Below are 16,064 nucleotides of genomic sequence, written 5' to 3' on the forward strand. Positions count from 1 at the left end.
GTCGGGGAAGGACCTGGGGGTAGTGTTCATCATTGCAGTGGTAAGTTTAAGGTAGACCATGGTATCCCAAACTGTCATGAATTGCCTGGTCCAGCTCTTACTTTTTATAAGTGAAGAAGTGGGGTTCCCGTCGTGGTGCAGTGGTTAACGAATCTGACTAGGAACCATGAAGTTGCAGGTTTGATCCCTGGCCTCGCTCAGTGGGTTAAGGATCTGGCGTTGCCATGAGCTTCGGTGTTGGTCACAGACGTAAGCTCGGATCCCACGTTGCTGTGGCTGTGGTGTAGGCCGGTGGCTATAGCTCCGATTAGACCCTTAGCCTGGGAACCTCCATATGCCAAGGGAGCGGCCCTAGAAAAGGCAAAAAAAGACACACACACACAAAAATATATATATATGTGAAAAAGCTAAGGTCCTATACAGTTAAGTAGTTTAGTGAAGGTTACAAGTGGAAGTTAATCTCAGAGTCCTGTCTAAATTTCAAGTCTTTGGACTTAGGAATAAGAGTAAGAGCTGACATAAAGTTTTAGGGTGTTAGGAAATGATAGGGCATATGTTCATGGTAGCTTTGACAATATGCATGTCATTTGATATAAATCCTCTTGGTTAATTACCTGCCATTGTTACATGATAAACATAGAAAATGGCCATCTTTACTTTTATTGCTAATGTCATGTTTTTAAAAAAATATGGTTTCTAAATGAACTATCCTTTTTGAGTTTCTCAGCCATTGCACAAGTATAAAAAGTTATTTAACAATTTACTCTTAAGTCATGTTGCTAAGAAATGTCCTCTAAGATTGCAGCTTGAATAGGGCATATATGATTTGAAGGTGATTTAGAAGTGATTTGGGAATACTGCTAATTGAAGAATTGGAACCAGCTGTGAGATTTAGATAGGAAATTGTCTTTCCTTCCTGCAATATTTTAGACATGTAACTTCACATTTTTGGAGAAGGATTTTAAGCATTTGATAAATGATTTATTTTGAAGCTTACCTAACATTTATTAAGAACATAGAGAAGTATTCTCCATTCAGGTTTAATAGTATGCATCTTTTTTTGTTTGCTTATGTGTTGTATCTATTACATTTTTTTTTAAGTTTTGGTAAATACACATAGCATAAAATTTACAATCTTAACCATTTTTAAATGTACAGCTCAGTAGCATTATATTATTGTGCAGTCAATCTCCAAAATTTTTTCATTTTGCAAAACAGAATCTCTATACCCATTAAATGACAACTTTCCATTTCCATCTCTGCCCCAAACTTGGCAACCACTGTTCTTTTTATTTCTATGATTTTGACTGCTTAGATCCCTCAGATAAGTGCAGTCATTCAGAATTTCTCTTTCTGTGGGTAGCTTATTTCAGTTAGCGTAATGTCCTCCAAGTCATCCATGTTGTAGCATGTGTCAGAATTTTCTTCCTTTTTAAGACTGAATAGTATTCCATTATATATTTGTACCACATTTTGTTTATTCCTTCATCTGTGGATGCGTACTTGCTTTTACCTTTTGACTATCGTGAATAAAGCTGCTGTGAATATGAGTGTACAAACATCTCTTTGAGACACTACTTTTCAGTTCTTTTGGATATATACACCAATGGAATTGCTGAGTTGTAAAGTAATTCTTATTTAAATATTTTGAGGAACTGCTTTACTGTTTTCCATATCAGCTGCACTATTTTCCTCTAGCCGTGTATAAGTGTTCCAGTTTCTGTTCATCCTTGCTAACACTTAATGTTGTTTTTCTTTCTTTTTCCCCCTTAAATAATAGCCATTTTGGTGGGTGTGAATGGTATCTCATTATTGTGGTTTTGATTTGCATTTCCCTAATGATTAATGATGTAAAGTATCTTTTCATATGCTTTTTGGTCATCTGTACATCTTTGGAGAAATAGCTATTCAAGTCCTTGGCCAGATTTCAAAGTGGGATTTTTTTTATTGTTGAGTCGTGGGAGTTTTAAAAATATTCTAGATATTAACACCATATCAAATATATAATTTGTAGATATTTTCTCCCATTTTGTAGGTTGCCTTTTCACTATGTTAACTCTGTCTTTTTTTTTTTTCTTATTAGGGTTGCACCCGAGTCATATGGAAGTTCCCAGGCTAGGAGTCGAATCGAAGCTATAGCTGCCGGCCTACACCACAGCCACAGCAGTGTGGGATCCAAGCCACCTCTGTGACTTACATAGCAGCTCATGGCAATGCTGGATCCCTGACCCACTGAGTGAGGCCAGGAATTGAACCCACATCCTCAAGGATACTATTCGTTTCTGCTGCGCCACAACAGGAACTCCTAATTGTGTCTTTTGATGCACAGACTGCTTGGTGATTTTTTTGAAATCTCAAATCTTATCAAATTACTTTATATGGCTCAGAGCTTAAATTTCATATTCTTGGCATTGTATACAATCTGGCTTGTAACTAACTCTCTGGGTTAACATTAAAACACACACACACACACACACACACACGCACGCACGCACACGCACCCACACAAAACACACATACTCTTTCCCTTTTTCCTGCTCAGCGATTTAAATTCTAGCCAGGCGAAAATATCTGCAATTCAAAAGTGTCAAGATTCATCTTATTCTCTCCTATAGGCTCTCCACAGTCACCTAGGAAACTTGCTGTTTTTCCAAAGACATTTCAAACATCTCTTTTATGAAACGTTTTCTGATCCCTCTCTACCTCCCCAGGCACGATGGCATTGCGTGCCTAACCTTGTGTACTCTTCTGTCACAGCATCTGAAACATTTTAGTTTGCTGGGTTTGTTTTTTTTAGGCCCATACCCATGGCATATGGAGGTTCCCAGGCTAGGGGTCCAATTGGAGCTGTCTGTAGCCGCCGGCCTACGCCGCAGCAACCCTGGATCCGAGCCAAGCCTGTGACCTACACCACAGCTCATGGCAACGCCGGATCCTTAACCCACTGAGCGAAGCCAGGGATTGAACCTGCATCCTCATGGATGCTGAGCCACGATGGGAACTCCATAGTTTGCCTGTTTATTTACCTGTCTGTTTTGCTTTGCCGGACTGACAGTTCGTCATGAACAGAGTCTTTGTTATTGGTCTTTTTATCTTTAACTTAGTTTCTGGTACAGGTGTCACATGTAGTATGTAGTATATAATGAAATATTCAATAGATGTTAAATGAATGTGTGATTAGTGAGTGAATGAATAAATGAATTGATTTTAAGTCAGTCTTACTGGATTACCAGAGTTACAGCAGAATAGATTCTAATTTCGGCTGCTGGTGGTATTGCACGGGTAACTATTTCCAGAGTGGTTTCTGGGAGGAAGTAGCATTCATTGTCAAGCCCCTGGTTGGAAACCCCCATTCTTTCTCCCAACTTTGTGGTAGATCTTTATTACTAAGTAGACTTTGCATCCTGGCTTCTAGTACTATACATATACAACTTTTAAATTTTATGATGAATTTACCCCAGAAAGATTATATCTGACTTGCAAGTCTTTCGAAAACACTGTAAGGATGTATGTACATCAGATGGAATCACTCTTGTTATTCCAGATATGTTTGTTTTCATTGTTCTTACTGGGGGTAAATGAAAGAGCCTGGGAAATAATTCTTTGGTTGGCATTTAAAACCAAACCAAAACAAAAACTGGTATCTTTCCCCCTCTTACATTAAGACTGTAGCTCTTGTTATGAATTTTAGTAATAAATGACTTCATTGAAGTCTTATAGTTTATGATGTCCCCTGGCAGGGATATCATGAAAATATTTTACTGTTATAGCAAATTTCACACTAAGCCATATTTCAAAAAGTCATTACTAAAAGTTCTGGAAAAAGAACAGTCACCATCAAGTGATACGCTACCAAAAGATGGATTGCTACTATTTTAGATGATTTATTTGTGCCAATTATATGGGCTTTTTATGAGTTATGCTCTACATGATTTCCAGTAAAACTTTGATTTTGAATGTAAACAACATTTATTTAAACATTTAATTCATTCCTAATGTAAATACTGAGTTGTTCTGTGTTCTTGTAAGTTTTTTCTTTAAATGTCAGAAATTGTCTATATATAGGCACATTCTGCATCGAATTCAGTGAAATAATTTTCATCCCTTCTTTTGGTGACAGTGTTTCTTTTTACTGAGTGATGAAAAAGTAATTAGTTATGAAATGATACACAGACTATAACAGATTCCTCTCTAAGTAAAACATTTGAACTGTTCTCCTGTTTCTTTCAAGAGTACTTAGCACCTTTACATGAGTTTTTATTATTTGCAAATATTGTCAGCTGTGAAGGAAGCAGTGGTTTACATAATTTGGTATAGCATTAATCCAGAATTCATTTGTTCAACTTTTAAATTATTTTGGAATTTGTGTTGGAATATCATTATCTCTGAGATAGGTGTGTGTAGCACTTTGGAAAAGATAGTAAAGTAGTAAATTATCTTTGTCTTTAAATAAATTGCAAATTCGCCAGCAGTTCCTTGGTTTACTGTAAGTATTTTTGTTCAGTGCCTCTTGGTTCCCAGTCTCCTCTCTCTCTCTCTCTTTTTTTCTTTTAAATGGCTTTAGCTGCAGCATATGGAAGTTCCTAGGCTAGGGGTCAAATCAGAGCTGTAGCTGCGGCCTACACTATGGCTGTGGCAACACCAGATCCTTTTTTGATGTTGTTTTTTGTTTTTTAGGGCCGCACCTGCAGCATATGGAGGTTCCCAGGCTAGGGGTCTAATCTGAGCTAAAGCTGCCAGTCTATGCCACAGTCACAGCAATGCCAGATCTGAGCCACGTCTGTGATCTACATCACAGTTCATGGCAATGCCGGATCCTTAACTCACTGAGCAAGGCCAAGGATTGAACTTGCATCCTCATGGATGCTAGTTAGAATTTTTTCTGCTGAGCCACCACGGGAACTCCAACACCGGATCTTTAACCCACTGAGCCAGGTCAGGAATGGACCCTTCATCCTCTCAGAGACCATGTCTGATCCTTAACCTGCTGAGCCACAACAGGAACTCCCCTAGTCTCCTCTACTGTACTGGTAATGGAAACAGAACTGCCTTTATTTCTTTCTACTTGCAGCTTTCCATCTGATTTTAGTCTAAGGTAGAGTCATTTGGGCTTCAAAGCTTTTCACTTTTGGAAAATCTTCAATTATCTCTGACTCTCACTCACAAGGCTCACCTGATGAATAGCACCTATTTGTTGTTCTTTATGGACGTAAACATTAACGTTTGAAGGTAAATTAAAAGTTATAATCCAGTGTGATTTATGAGGTAGACATTGTAAGGGCCATTCATTCATTCCAAAAACTTTTGTGTGTGTCTGCTATACACCAGGTGTTTTGTAGTTTGGGGACCCAGAGATAATATATACACACAGTCTTTGAGAAGTGTCCATTTTGTGGTTTGGTTAGGGAGTGGAGTGGAGGGAAACAGTCAGAAATTATAACATATTGTGACAGGTTCTGTGATAGAGACAAGGAGAGCTTGTCATGGGAATGCGTAGAAAGGCCATTTAACCCAGAGTTTGAAATGTTGAGAAATCCTCCCAGGAGCAGGTCACATCTGAATTGAGTCTTAAAGGGTGAGTAGGAATTAGCCAAGTAAAGAGGAAGAGAAGCCTGGAAAAAGACAAAGATAGTATGACCAGAGGGACAGGAGGTAGGCCTTAGAATAAATGATGACTGTCACTGAGCACCTGCTTTGTGCCAAACTCTGTATTAAGAGCTTTAAACCACTCACCTCACAGTAACCTAAGGCACAAGCCCTGTTATCCTCTTTGCAGCTGAGGCAACTGAGAGTCATTACTCTCCAGAGGGTATGACAGGGTTAATGAGTATCAGAACCAGATTTTAAAAGCCTAGATTTTCTGGCTTTTTGTCAAGGCTGTTTCCTCCTAAGAAAGTACAGTTTCAAGATGGAGGAAATAGTTAAGTAGTTATCATGCTGTTGAAAGGTCAGATGTGCAGGTTAAGTTTTGAAAAGTGCCCTGGGACATTTATAGTAACTTACTTATTCATTCAAGAAATATTTACTGAGAGTCCCCTAAGTGCCAAGAACTGTGGTAAGCATTAGGAATTGAATGACCAGTGCCAAAGAGGTGGAGGTAGAAGGGTGAAAGAAAAGAGACACTGAGTGAAAACTAAAGTGTGAAGAAGCTTTACCATAAAGGAAAAGAGTGATAGAGCAGGGAATGTAGGGGAAATTGTGTGTGTTGTGTGTGTGTTGAATGTGGGAAGCACTTTAATTATTCATATGCTGGGGAGAAGCAGCCATAGTAGGGAAAAGATTTAAGATAAAATAGAGCTGGTGATTGATTGGTTCATCAAGGATCCTAGAGAATGAGGGAAGTCAAGGACCAGAATTTGTTAGATTGCACAATAATTTTGACATGGATTTGTAATGGCTGTAGAATTTTAGTATGATTCCCCTGCTCTTGGCTAATGGAGACTTGACTAAACAATAAAACTGCTTATTTAAATGATTACTGTGACCTCTTATGTCTGATTTGTGCATCCATCATCTCTATCCCTCAGTTAGTCTGTCCATACCCTTTCTAACATAGGACGTATTATATTAGAGCATTGATGCTTCCCTCTTAGACTTTATGTTTCTTGGGAGGGGAGGGGAGTCAAGGCTAAGTCTCGTGCCACTTAGCATCTGGTATAATCTCACTTTAATAAAGGCTTATTGAATTAATGAACCAGTGAAGGACTCAGTTCCTTATTTGTACCACTTAAATAGCAATTTTTTTGTTTTTTAAACTTTTATGGGTTAAATGGTATACATTTATTCTGTGCAAATTTTGTTGTCTCATAAATTAAGTACATAAACACTTTAAGGTATGCCCAAGTACCAATGAAAAGAGGACTTTAAAAGTTTTCCATACTAAGAGGCCCTTATGGTTTCATACAACCTGCAGAGTTTGAGTTTATCTTTTTAGAGATTTAAGATACATTTATTATCAGCTCAAAGCGACCAATTGTAATCTATCTAGAAGTATAGAAATAAAAAAATGCTCATTTTTTCCTATTTTTTAAAAAACACTGGCTTTTGTGTTTAAAAGCCAGTGATGCAATTTTTAAAAATTAAATTTCCTGTGAATGTGGTATGTGATTTCCTCCTAAATGTGGTACATTGCTTACCAATGTCATGGAATTTTCTTTTTTCAGAATCCTGTCCAAAAGATCCCTGACTCCCATGAGATAACTCTAAAGCATGGCACTAAAACAGTAAGTTTAAAAAATTTAATTCTTTTCCTCAATAACAGGGCTGTCATGGAAAAGTGAACTAATAAGATACATTCATATTAAGGCCAATTATATAGTCAACTTATATCACAAAGCTATAGATATAAGGAAAATAGATTGCTTTTCTGTTGAGTCAGAATAACCATTGCATTTCATTTAAAATAGGAACACTATTGTCATTGTTATTGTTGGCTTTAAAACCTCTCTCTTTGACAAAGGAACATTACAAGTGAAACGATGAAATGAAACTCAGATACTTTTTTTTTATGGTGTGGGAAAATTTCTCATTACCCTTAGCTTCATTTCTATGTCAATAAGAGGCCTGAGTTCATTTTTTACGTGGATGTTGAGCTAAGAAATGAACATAAGGGAATTCCTGTTGTGGCTCAGTGGGTTGAGAACCCAACCAGTATCCAGGAAGATGTGGGTTTGATCCCTGGCCTCACTCAGTGGCTTAAGGATCTGGCGTTGCCACAAGCTGTGGTGTAGGTTGCAGATGTGGCTCAGATCCCAAATCACCGTGGCTCTGGTGTAGGCTGGCAGCTGCAGCTCTGATTTGACCTCTCGTCTGGGATCTTCCATATGCCATGAGTGTGACCCTGAAACATAAGATAGTAACTTGTCTGGCTCTAAGATTATGTCACTTAAGTTTTATGGATTATATTTTTCCATTATCATATTTACGTTATTTAAAAATTAATAATGTAAAAATTTTGGAGTGTAAGATGAAATCACCTAATCTTACTGTAAAGCCATTACAAAATGACAGTCGAATTAATGAAACTTGCTTGTGAATGAGTGAAAAAATAAAATTATTTTGCTTTCCCTTTATAATTAAACTATGTGTTTTCTAGATGTCTGACATGTAAAGAAGTAGGGAAATACATCCTGTAATGAGGGGGGAAACATCGAGTCAATAGAAATAGGCCCAGAAATAACCAAGTGATAGAATTAATAGCAAAGGATGTTAAAATAGTGATATTTTTCTCACTAAATATTTTGCTTTTGAAAATACCATTTTTATAAAATATTTATGTTAAGATACAGTGGATTTATTGTTATTGTTATTTTAAGTGGAGTTAACAGTAAGTATTTTAAAATGTCTTAATTTTAATTTTTGCTGTGGTAAAAATTGATACACATAACTTGTATAAACAGACATTTTTGGGGGTTCTCAAAAGATTTTGAATGTAAAGGGTCTTGGAACCAAAATATCTGAGAACTGCCTTAAGAAATCATTTCCATTTAATTTTCCATATTGTATCCACTTTTTATAAATCAGACTTTTGATATTTTTATTCTGAAATCATGAAAAAATTTTACTAATTTTCATGTTTCTAATTAAATAAGGGAAAATTTATAGACTTTTAGTACTTAAAAGGAAGCTTTTCTATCATTTAGTCCAGAGATTTTTATAACTGATAAGAGTTCCCATTGAGGCTCAGTGGTTAACGAACCCAACTAGTAACCATGAGGATGCAGGTTCGATCCCTGGCCTTGCTCAGTGGGTTAAGGATCCAGGGTTGCCCTGAGCTGTGGTGTAGGTTGCAGATGTGGCTCGGATCTGGCGTTGTTGTGGCTGTGGCGTAGACTGGCAGCTATAGCTCCAATTAGACCCCTAGTCTGAGAACCTCCATATGCCGCAGGCATGGCCCTAAAAAACAAACAAAAAAAAAACCAACAAAAAAGGATCTGATGTTGCCATAGCCGTGGTGTAGGCTGCAGCTACAGCTCCCATTTGACCCCTAGCCTGGGAACCTGCATATGCCACAGGTGTGGCCCTAAAAAGCCAAAACACACACACACACACACACACACACACACAAATACTTCAAGTTGATTTCCACATTAAAGATTTTTTTTTTTTTTTGCTGTCTTGCCTTTGTCCTGCACATGTATTTCAGCTCCTTAGAAATATTTCAGAGATTAAGAGGGTGACTGTTTAGCTGGTCTTTTTTTTTTTTTTTTTAAACTAGTTACCGTAAAAATGTTTACACATTCATAGAAGTACAGAGAATACTAAAAAAAATTCCCATATGTTTATCTCTGAGCCTTACCAATTATCTGCATAAGGCCAATCTTGTTTTATATCTACTTTACACTTCTAAGTAAACCGCCCTCCCCATACCCTATCTGCCTATTTTGTGGGATTATTTAAAAACAAATTCCAGACTTCATATGATTTCATCAGTAAATATTTCAGTATCAGTTTCTAAGAGATAAGGTTGGTCTCTCTCTCTCTCTCTCTCTCTCTCTCTCTCTCTCTCTCTCTCTCTCTCTCTCTCTCTCTCTCCCTCTCCCTCCCTCCCTCCCTCCCCTCCTCTCCTTCTCCTTTCCTATCTGTCATAAATTATAAAACCATTACTACATCTAAAAATTTTCAATTAGTTATTTAATATCATCAAATAGCCCATTATTGCTCAAATGTTTTCAATTGTCCCATAAATATTTTTTCCCTCTTTTTTTAATTACTCAAATGAATTTATCACATCTGTAGTTGTATAATGATCATAACAATCTGATTTCACAGGATTTCCATCCCACAGCCCAAGCACATCCCTCCACCCCCCAAATTGTCTCCTCTGGAGACCATAAGTTTTTCAATGTCTGTGAGGCAGCATCTGTTCTGCAAAGAAGTTCAGTCTGTCCTTTTTTCAGATTCCACATGTCAGTGAAATCATTGGATGTTGGTATCTCATTGTATGGCTGACTTCACTTAGCATGAGATTTTCTAGGTCCATCCATGTTGCAAAAAATGCTGGTATTTCGTTCTTTTAAATGGCTGAGTAATATTCCATTGTGTATATGTACCACATCTTCTTGATCCACTCCTCTGTTGATGGACAGTTAGGTTGTTTACATGTCTTGGCTATTGTAAATAGTGCTACAATAAACATTGGAGTACATGTGTCTTTGCAAGTCGTGGTTTTCTCTGGATAGATGCCCAGGAGTGGGATTGCTGGATCAAATGGTGGTTCTATGTTTAGTTTTCTGAGGAATCTCCATACTGCTTTTCACAGTGGTTGCACCCATTTACAATCCCAACAGCGTAATAGGGTTCCTTTTTCTCCACACCCTCTCTAGCACTTACTGTTTGTAGACTTTTGGATGATGGCTATTCTGGCTGGTGTAAGGTGGTACCTCCTAGTGGCTTTGATTTGCATTTCTCTAATAATGAGTGATGTTGAACATCTTTTCATGTGTTTTTTGGCCATCTGCATGTCTTCTTTGGAAAACTGTCTGTTTAGATCTTCTTCCCATTTTTGAATGGGGTTGTTTGTTTTTTTTGGTATGGAGCTGCAGAAGGTGTTTATAAATTTTGGAGATGAATCCCTTGTCCGTTGATTCACTTGCAAAGATTTTCTCCCATTCTGTGGGTTTTCTTTTCGTTTTGTTTAGGGTTTCCTTTGCTGTGCAGAAACTTTGAAGTTTGATTAGGTCCCATTTGTTTATTTTTGTTTTTATTGTCAATACTCTAAGAGGTGGAGCTGAGGAGATGTTGCTGTCATTTATGTCAGAGAGCGTTTGGCCTATGTTTTCCTCTAAGAGTTTTATAGTGTCTGGTCTTACATCTTGGTCTTTAATTCATTTTGAGTTTATTTTTGTGTATGGTGTTAGGGAGTGTTCTAATTTCATTCTTTTCCATGTGGCTGTCCAGTTTTCCCAGCACCACTTATTGAACAAGCAGTCCTTTCTCCATTGTATATCCTTGCCTCCTTTGTCATAGATGAGTTGGCTGTAGGTGCGTGGGTTTAATTCTGGGCTTTCTATCCTGTTCCACTGATCTATATTTCTGTCTTTGTGCCAGTACCATATGGTTTTGATGATTGATGCTTTGTAGTATAGTCTCAAGTCTGGGAGCCTGATTCCTCCAGCTCCATTTTCCTTTTTCAGGATATCTTTGGCTATTCTGGGTCTTTTGTGCTTCCAGACAAACTTTAAAATATTTTGTTCGAGTTCTGTGAAAAATGTCCTTGGTAATGTGATAGGGATTACATTGAATCTGTAGATTGCCTTAGGTAGTATAGTCATTTTGATAATATTGACTCTTCCAATCCACGAGCACGGTATATCTTTTCATCTATTTGTGTCCTCTTCTTTCATCAGTGTCTTATAGTTTTCAGAGTACAGGTCTTTTGTCTCTTTAGGTAGGTTTGCTCCTAGGTATTTTATTCTTTTGGATGCGATGGTAAACGGGATTGCTTCCCTAATTTCTCTGTCTGCTCTTTCATTGTTAGTGTACAGAAATGCTGTCGATTTCTGTGTATTAATTTTGTATCCTGCGACTTTGCCAAATTCGTGGATGAGCTCTAACAGTTTTCTGGTCGAGTCTTTAGGATTCTCTAGGTATAGTATCATGTCATCTGCAAATAGGGATAGTTTTACTTCTTCCTTTCCAATTTGGATTGCTTTTATTTCTTTTACTTCTCTGATTGCTGTGGCTAGGACTTCCAGAACTACGTTGAAGTGTAGTGGCGAGAGTGCACATCCTTGTCTTGTTCCTGATCTCAGTGGGAATTCTTTCAGCTTTTCACCCTTGAGAATGATGTTTGCTGTGGGTTTGTAATATATGGCCTTTATTATGTTGAGGTAAGTTCCCATTATGCCCACTTTCTGAAGGGTTCTTATCAGAAATGGGTGTTGGATTTTGTCAAAGGCTTTTTCCGCATCTATTGAGAGGATCATATGGTTTTTATTCTTCAGTTTGTTAATGTGGTGTATCACACTGAGGGATTTGCGGATATTGAAGAACCCTTGCATCCCTGGGATAAATCCCACTTGATCATGATGTACAGTCCTTTTAATGTATTGTTGGATGTGGTTTGCTAGTATTTTGTTGAGGATTTTTGCATCGATGTTCATCAGTGAAACTGGCCTGTAGTTTTCTTTTTTTTTTGGTATCTTTGTCTGGTTTTGGTATCAGGGTGATGGTGGCCTCATAAAATGAGTTTGGGAGTATCCCTTCCTCTGCAATTTTTTGAAATAGTTTCAGAAGGAGAGGTGTTAGCTCTTCTCTAAATATTTGGTAGAATTCACCTGTGAAGCCATCTGGTTTTGGACTTTTGTTTGTTGGAAGTTTTTTAATCAGAGTTTCAATTTCAGCTCTTGTGATTGGTCCATTCATCTTTTCTATTTCATCTCGGTTTAGTCTTGGAAGATGGTACTTTTCTAAGAATTTGTCCATTTCTTCTAGGTTTTCCATTTCATTGGCATATAGTTGCATATCGTAGTCTCTTATGATCCTTTGTATTTCTGTGATGTCCATTGTTACTTCTCCTCTTTCATTTCAAATTTTATTGATTTGAGTCCTCTCTCTTTTTTGCTTGATAAGTCTAGCTAGGGGTTTATCAATTTTGTTGATCTTTTCAAAGAACCAGCTTTTCGTTTCATTAATCTTTTCTGTGGTTTTCTTTGTTTCTATTTCATTGACTTCTGCTCTGATCTTTCTGATTTCTTTCTTTCTACTAACTTTAGGTCTTGTCTTTCTCTCTTGAGCTGCTTTAGATGTAAAGTTAGCTTGTTTATTTGAGCTTTTTCTTGTTTCCTGAGGTGGGCTTGTATTGCTATAAACTTTCCTCTTAGAACGGCTTTTGCTGCATCCCGTAGGTTTTGGAGTGTTGTATCTTTGTTGTCATTTGCTCCTAGGTATTTTTTAATTTCCTCTTTGATTTCTTCAGTGATCCATTGGTTGTTGTAGCATGTTGTTTAGTCTCTACGTGTTTGTGTTTTTTGCAGTTTTTTTTCTTGATGTTGATTTCCAGTCGTATAGTGTTGTGGTCGGAAAAGATGCTTGATATGATTTTAATTTTCTTAAAGTTACCGGGGTTGGATTTGTAGCCCAAGATATGATCAATCTTAGAGAATGTTCCATGTGCACTTGAGAAGAATGTGTATTCTGTTGCTTTTGGATGAAATGTCCTATAAATATCTATTAAGTCCATCTGGTTTAATGCTTCATTCAGGGCCTGTGTTTCCTCATTGATTTTCTGTCTGGTTGATCTGTCCATTACTGTCAGTGGGGTGTTAAAGTCCCCCAGTATTATTGTGTTATTGTTGATTTGTACTTTTAAGGTTAGCAGTTGCCTTATATATTGTGGTGAACCTGTGTTGGGTGTGTAGATATTTAAAATTGTTATATCATCTTCTTGGATTGATCCTTTGATCATTATGTAATGTCCTTCTTTGTCCCTGAAAATATTCTTCCTTTTAAAGTCTATTTTGTCTGATATGAGTATTGCTACTCCAGCTTTCTTTTGATCCCTGTTTGCATGAAATATTTTCTTCCATTGTCTCACTTTCAATTTGTATGTATCCCTAGAAGTGAAGTAGGTCTCTTGAAGACAGCATATATATGGGTCTTGTTTTTGTATCCATTCAACCAGTCTATGTCTTTTGGTTGGGGTGTTTAGTCCATTAACATTTAAGGTAATTATTGATATGTATGTTCTTATTGCCAGTTTATTAATTACTTTCGATTTGTTTTTGCTGTTCTTTTTTTCTTTCCTTCTTCTCTTGTTCTTTTCTGCCTATAAAAGTTCCTTTAGTATTTGTTGTAAGGCTGGTTTAGTGTTGCTGAATTCTCTCAATTTTGCTTATCTGTGAAGGTTTTGCTTTCTTCTTCAAATCTGAAGGAGAGCCTTGCTGGGTAGAGTAATCTCGGTTGGAGGTTTTTTTCCTTTCATTACGCTGAGTATATCATGCCATTCCCTTCTGCCCCACAGAGTTTCTGCTGAAAAATCTGTCGATAACCTTATTGGGGTTCCCTTGTATGTTGTTTCTTTTCCCTGGCTGCTTTCAAGATTTTCTCTTTGTCTTTAATTTTGGTCAGTTTGATTAATATATGTCTCGGTGTATTCCTCTTTGGTTTATTTTATATGGTACTCGTTGTGCTTCCTGGATTTGAGTGAGTGGTTCCTTTCCCATGTTATGGAAATTTTCGGCTCTTATCTCTTGGAATATTTTTTCTGTCTCCTTCTCTCTCTCTTCTCCTTCTGGCACCCCTATAATACGGATGTTGGTACGTTTAACATTGTCCCAGAGTTCTCTGAGACTCTCTTCATTTCTTTTCAATCTTTTTTCTCTTTTCTGTTCTGCATCCGTAATTTCCGCTAATCTGTCCTCCACCCCGCTTATTTGTTCTTCTGCCTCCTGTATTCTGCTGTTAGCTGCTTCTAGTGAATTTTTTATTTCAGTTATTGTATTTTGCATCTCTTCTTGTTTAAGTTTTATATCTTGAATCTCTTTGGTCAGTGTTTCCTGTAAGTTATCCCTCTTTGCCTCCAGTTTATTTCCAATGCCTTACATTATCTTCAGCATTGACAGTCTAAAGTCTTTTTCCTGGAGTCTGAGAATCTCCTCCTCACTTAGCTGATTTTTTGTGGCTTTTCCTTTCTCCCTCATCTGAGTTATAGTTCTCTGTCTTTTCATTTTTATAGATGTTTGGTGTGGTGACCTTTTTACAGATAATAGGGTTGTAGCCTCTCTTACTTCTGATGTCTGCCCCCCTGTGGCTGAAGTCGGTATGGGGGGCTTTCAGTAGGCTTCCTGATGGGAGGGGCTGATGCCTGCCCACTGGTAGGTGGAGCTGATTCTAATCCCTCTGGTGGGTGGGGCTTAGTCTGTGGATGGGATTGGAGGCAGCTGTGTGTCTGAGGGTATTTAGGTAGCCTGTTTACTGAGGGGCAGGGCTGTGATCCCACCTGGGTTGTTGTTTACCTTGGGGCTTCTCAGCAACTGACTGAGGTGTGGGGCCAGATTTTCCCAAAATGGCCACCTCCAGAGAAAGGCATGGCTGCTGAATATTCCCGAGAGCTTTGCCTTCAATGTCCTTCCCTCACAACAAGCCACATTCACCCCTGTTTTCCCAGATGTCCTCTGCAGTCAGGTTTGACCCAGATTCCTATGGAGCCTTTGCTTTGCCCTGGAATCCAGTGCACGTGAAAGTCTGTGTGTGCCTTGTAAGAATGGGGTCTCGTTTCCCCCAGTCTTGTGGAGCTCCTGCGCACAAGCCCCATTGGCCTTCAATGCCAGATGCTCCAGAGGCTCTTTCTCCCAGTGCCAGATCCCCACACATGAGAGTTTGATGTGGGGCTCAGAACTCTCACTCCTGTGGATGAGTCTCTGTGAACCAGTTAGTTTCCAGTCTGTGGAGCTTCCCACCCAGGAGATATGGGGTTGTTTATATCATGAAATCGCCCCTCCTACCTCTTGATGTGTCTTCCTCTTTTTGTTCTGGAGTAGGATATCTTTTTTAAGGTTTCCGGTCCATTTGGGTGAAGAGTGCTCAGTCTTTAGTTATGAATTTTGTTATTTGTAGGAGAGCAGTTGAGCTCCAGTCCTTCTATTCCACCATCCTAATCCCTTTTCCCCATACATATTTTTAACAGTTAGTTTGTTCAAATTAGTATCTAAATGATCTTTGACTCACTCTCAGGAGTCATTATTGTTTGTTACACCCCTTAATCTGTAATTTTTTGTGTTCTCTTTTTTTCATCCTTGCCATTGAAGAAACATATCTATGTGGTCAATATACTTATGATTGACCTGATACAAATACACTTTCAGATATTTCATCAGCAAAGATGGATTTATTTAGCATCAGCAGAGAATTACAGTTTGTGGTGTGCAGCCATGTGAGCCATTCTCAAATTCCTGCATGGCAAAGAAAGGAGAATGCTTTGGTAGAAATATAACGGGGGGAGGGGCTCGAGTAAACAAAAATTCATGTCTTTTTATTGGCTGAGTTCTTATCAGGAAAGAAGAGTTGTCTTTCTTCTTCCTTTTGAGCTCTTCTGTCATTGCAGGGCTCCACCTTTAGGTCTT

The 16,064-nt window shown here is 38.0% G+C and overlaps 1 protein-coding gene across 2 annotated transcripts in view; it reads left to right on the top strand.

The window, feature by feature from the left end:
* The window catches only part of WDR70 (WD repeat domain 70), a 292,024-nt gene that overhangs the window by 46,378 nt on the left and 229,582 nt on the right, over nucleotides 1–16,064 (top strand). For both annotated transcript variants that reach the window (XM_021076961.1, XM_021076962.1), the window contains exon 6: nucleotides 7,164–7,223. In XM_021076961.1, the coding sequence (XP_020932620.1) occupies nucleotides 7,164–7,223 (60 nt within the window). The remainder of the gene's footprint in view (nucleotides 1–7,163; nucleotides 7,224–16,064) is intronic.

This window comes from Sus scrofa, chromosome 16 (genome assembly GCF_000003025.6).
Source record: "Sus scrofa isolate TJ Tabasco breed Duroc chromosome 16, Sscrofa11.1, whole genome shotgun sequence".
Lineage (NCBI taxonomy): Eukaryota > Metazoa > Chordata > Mammalia > Artiodactyla > Suidae > Sus > Sus scrofa.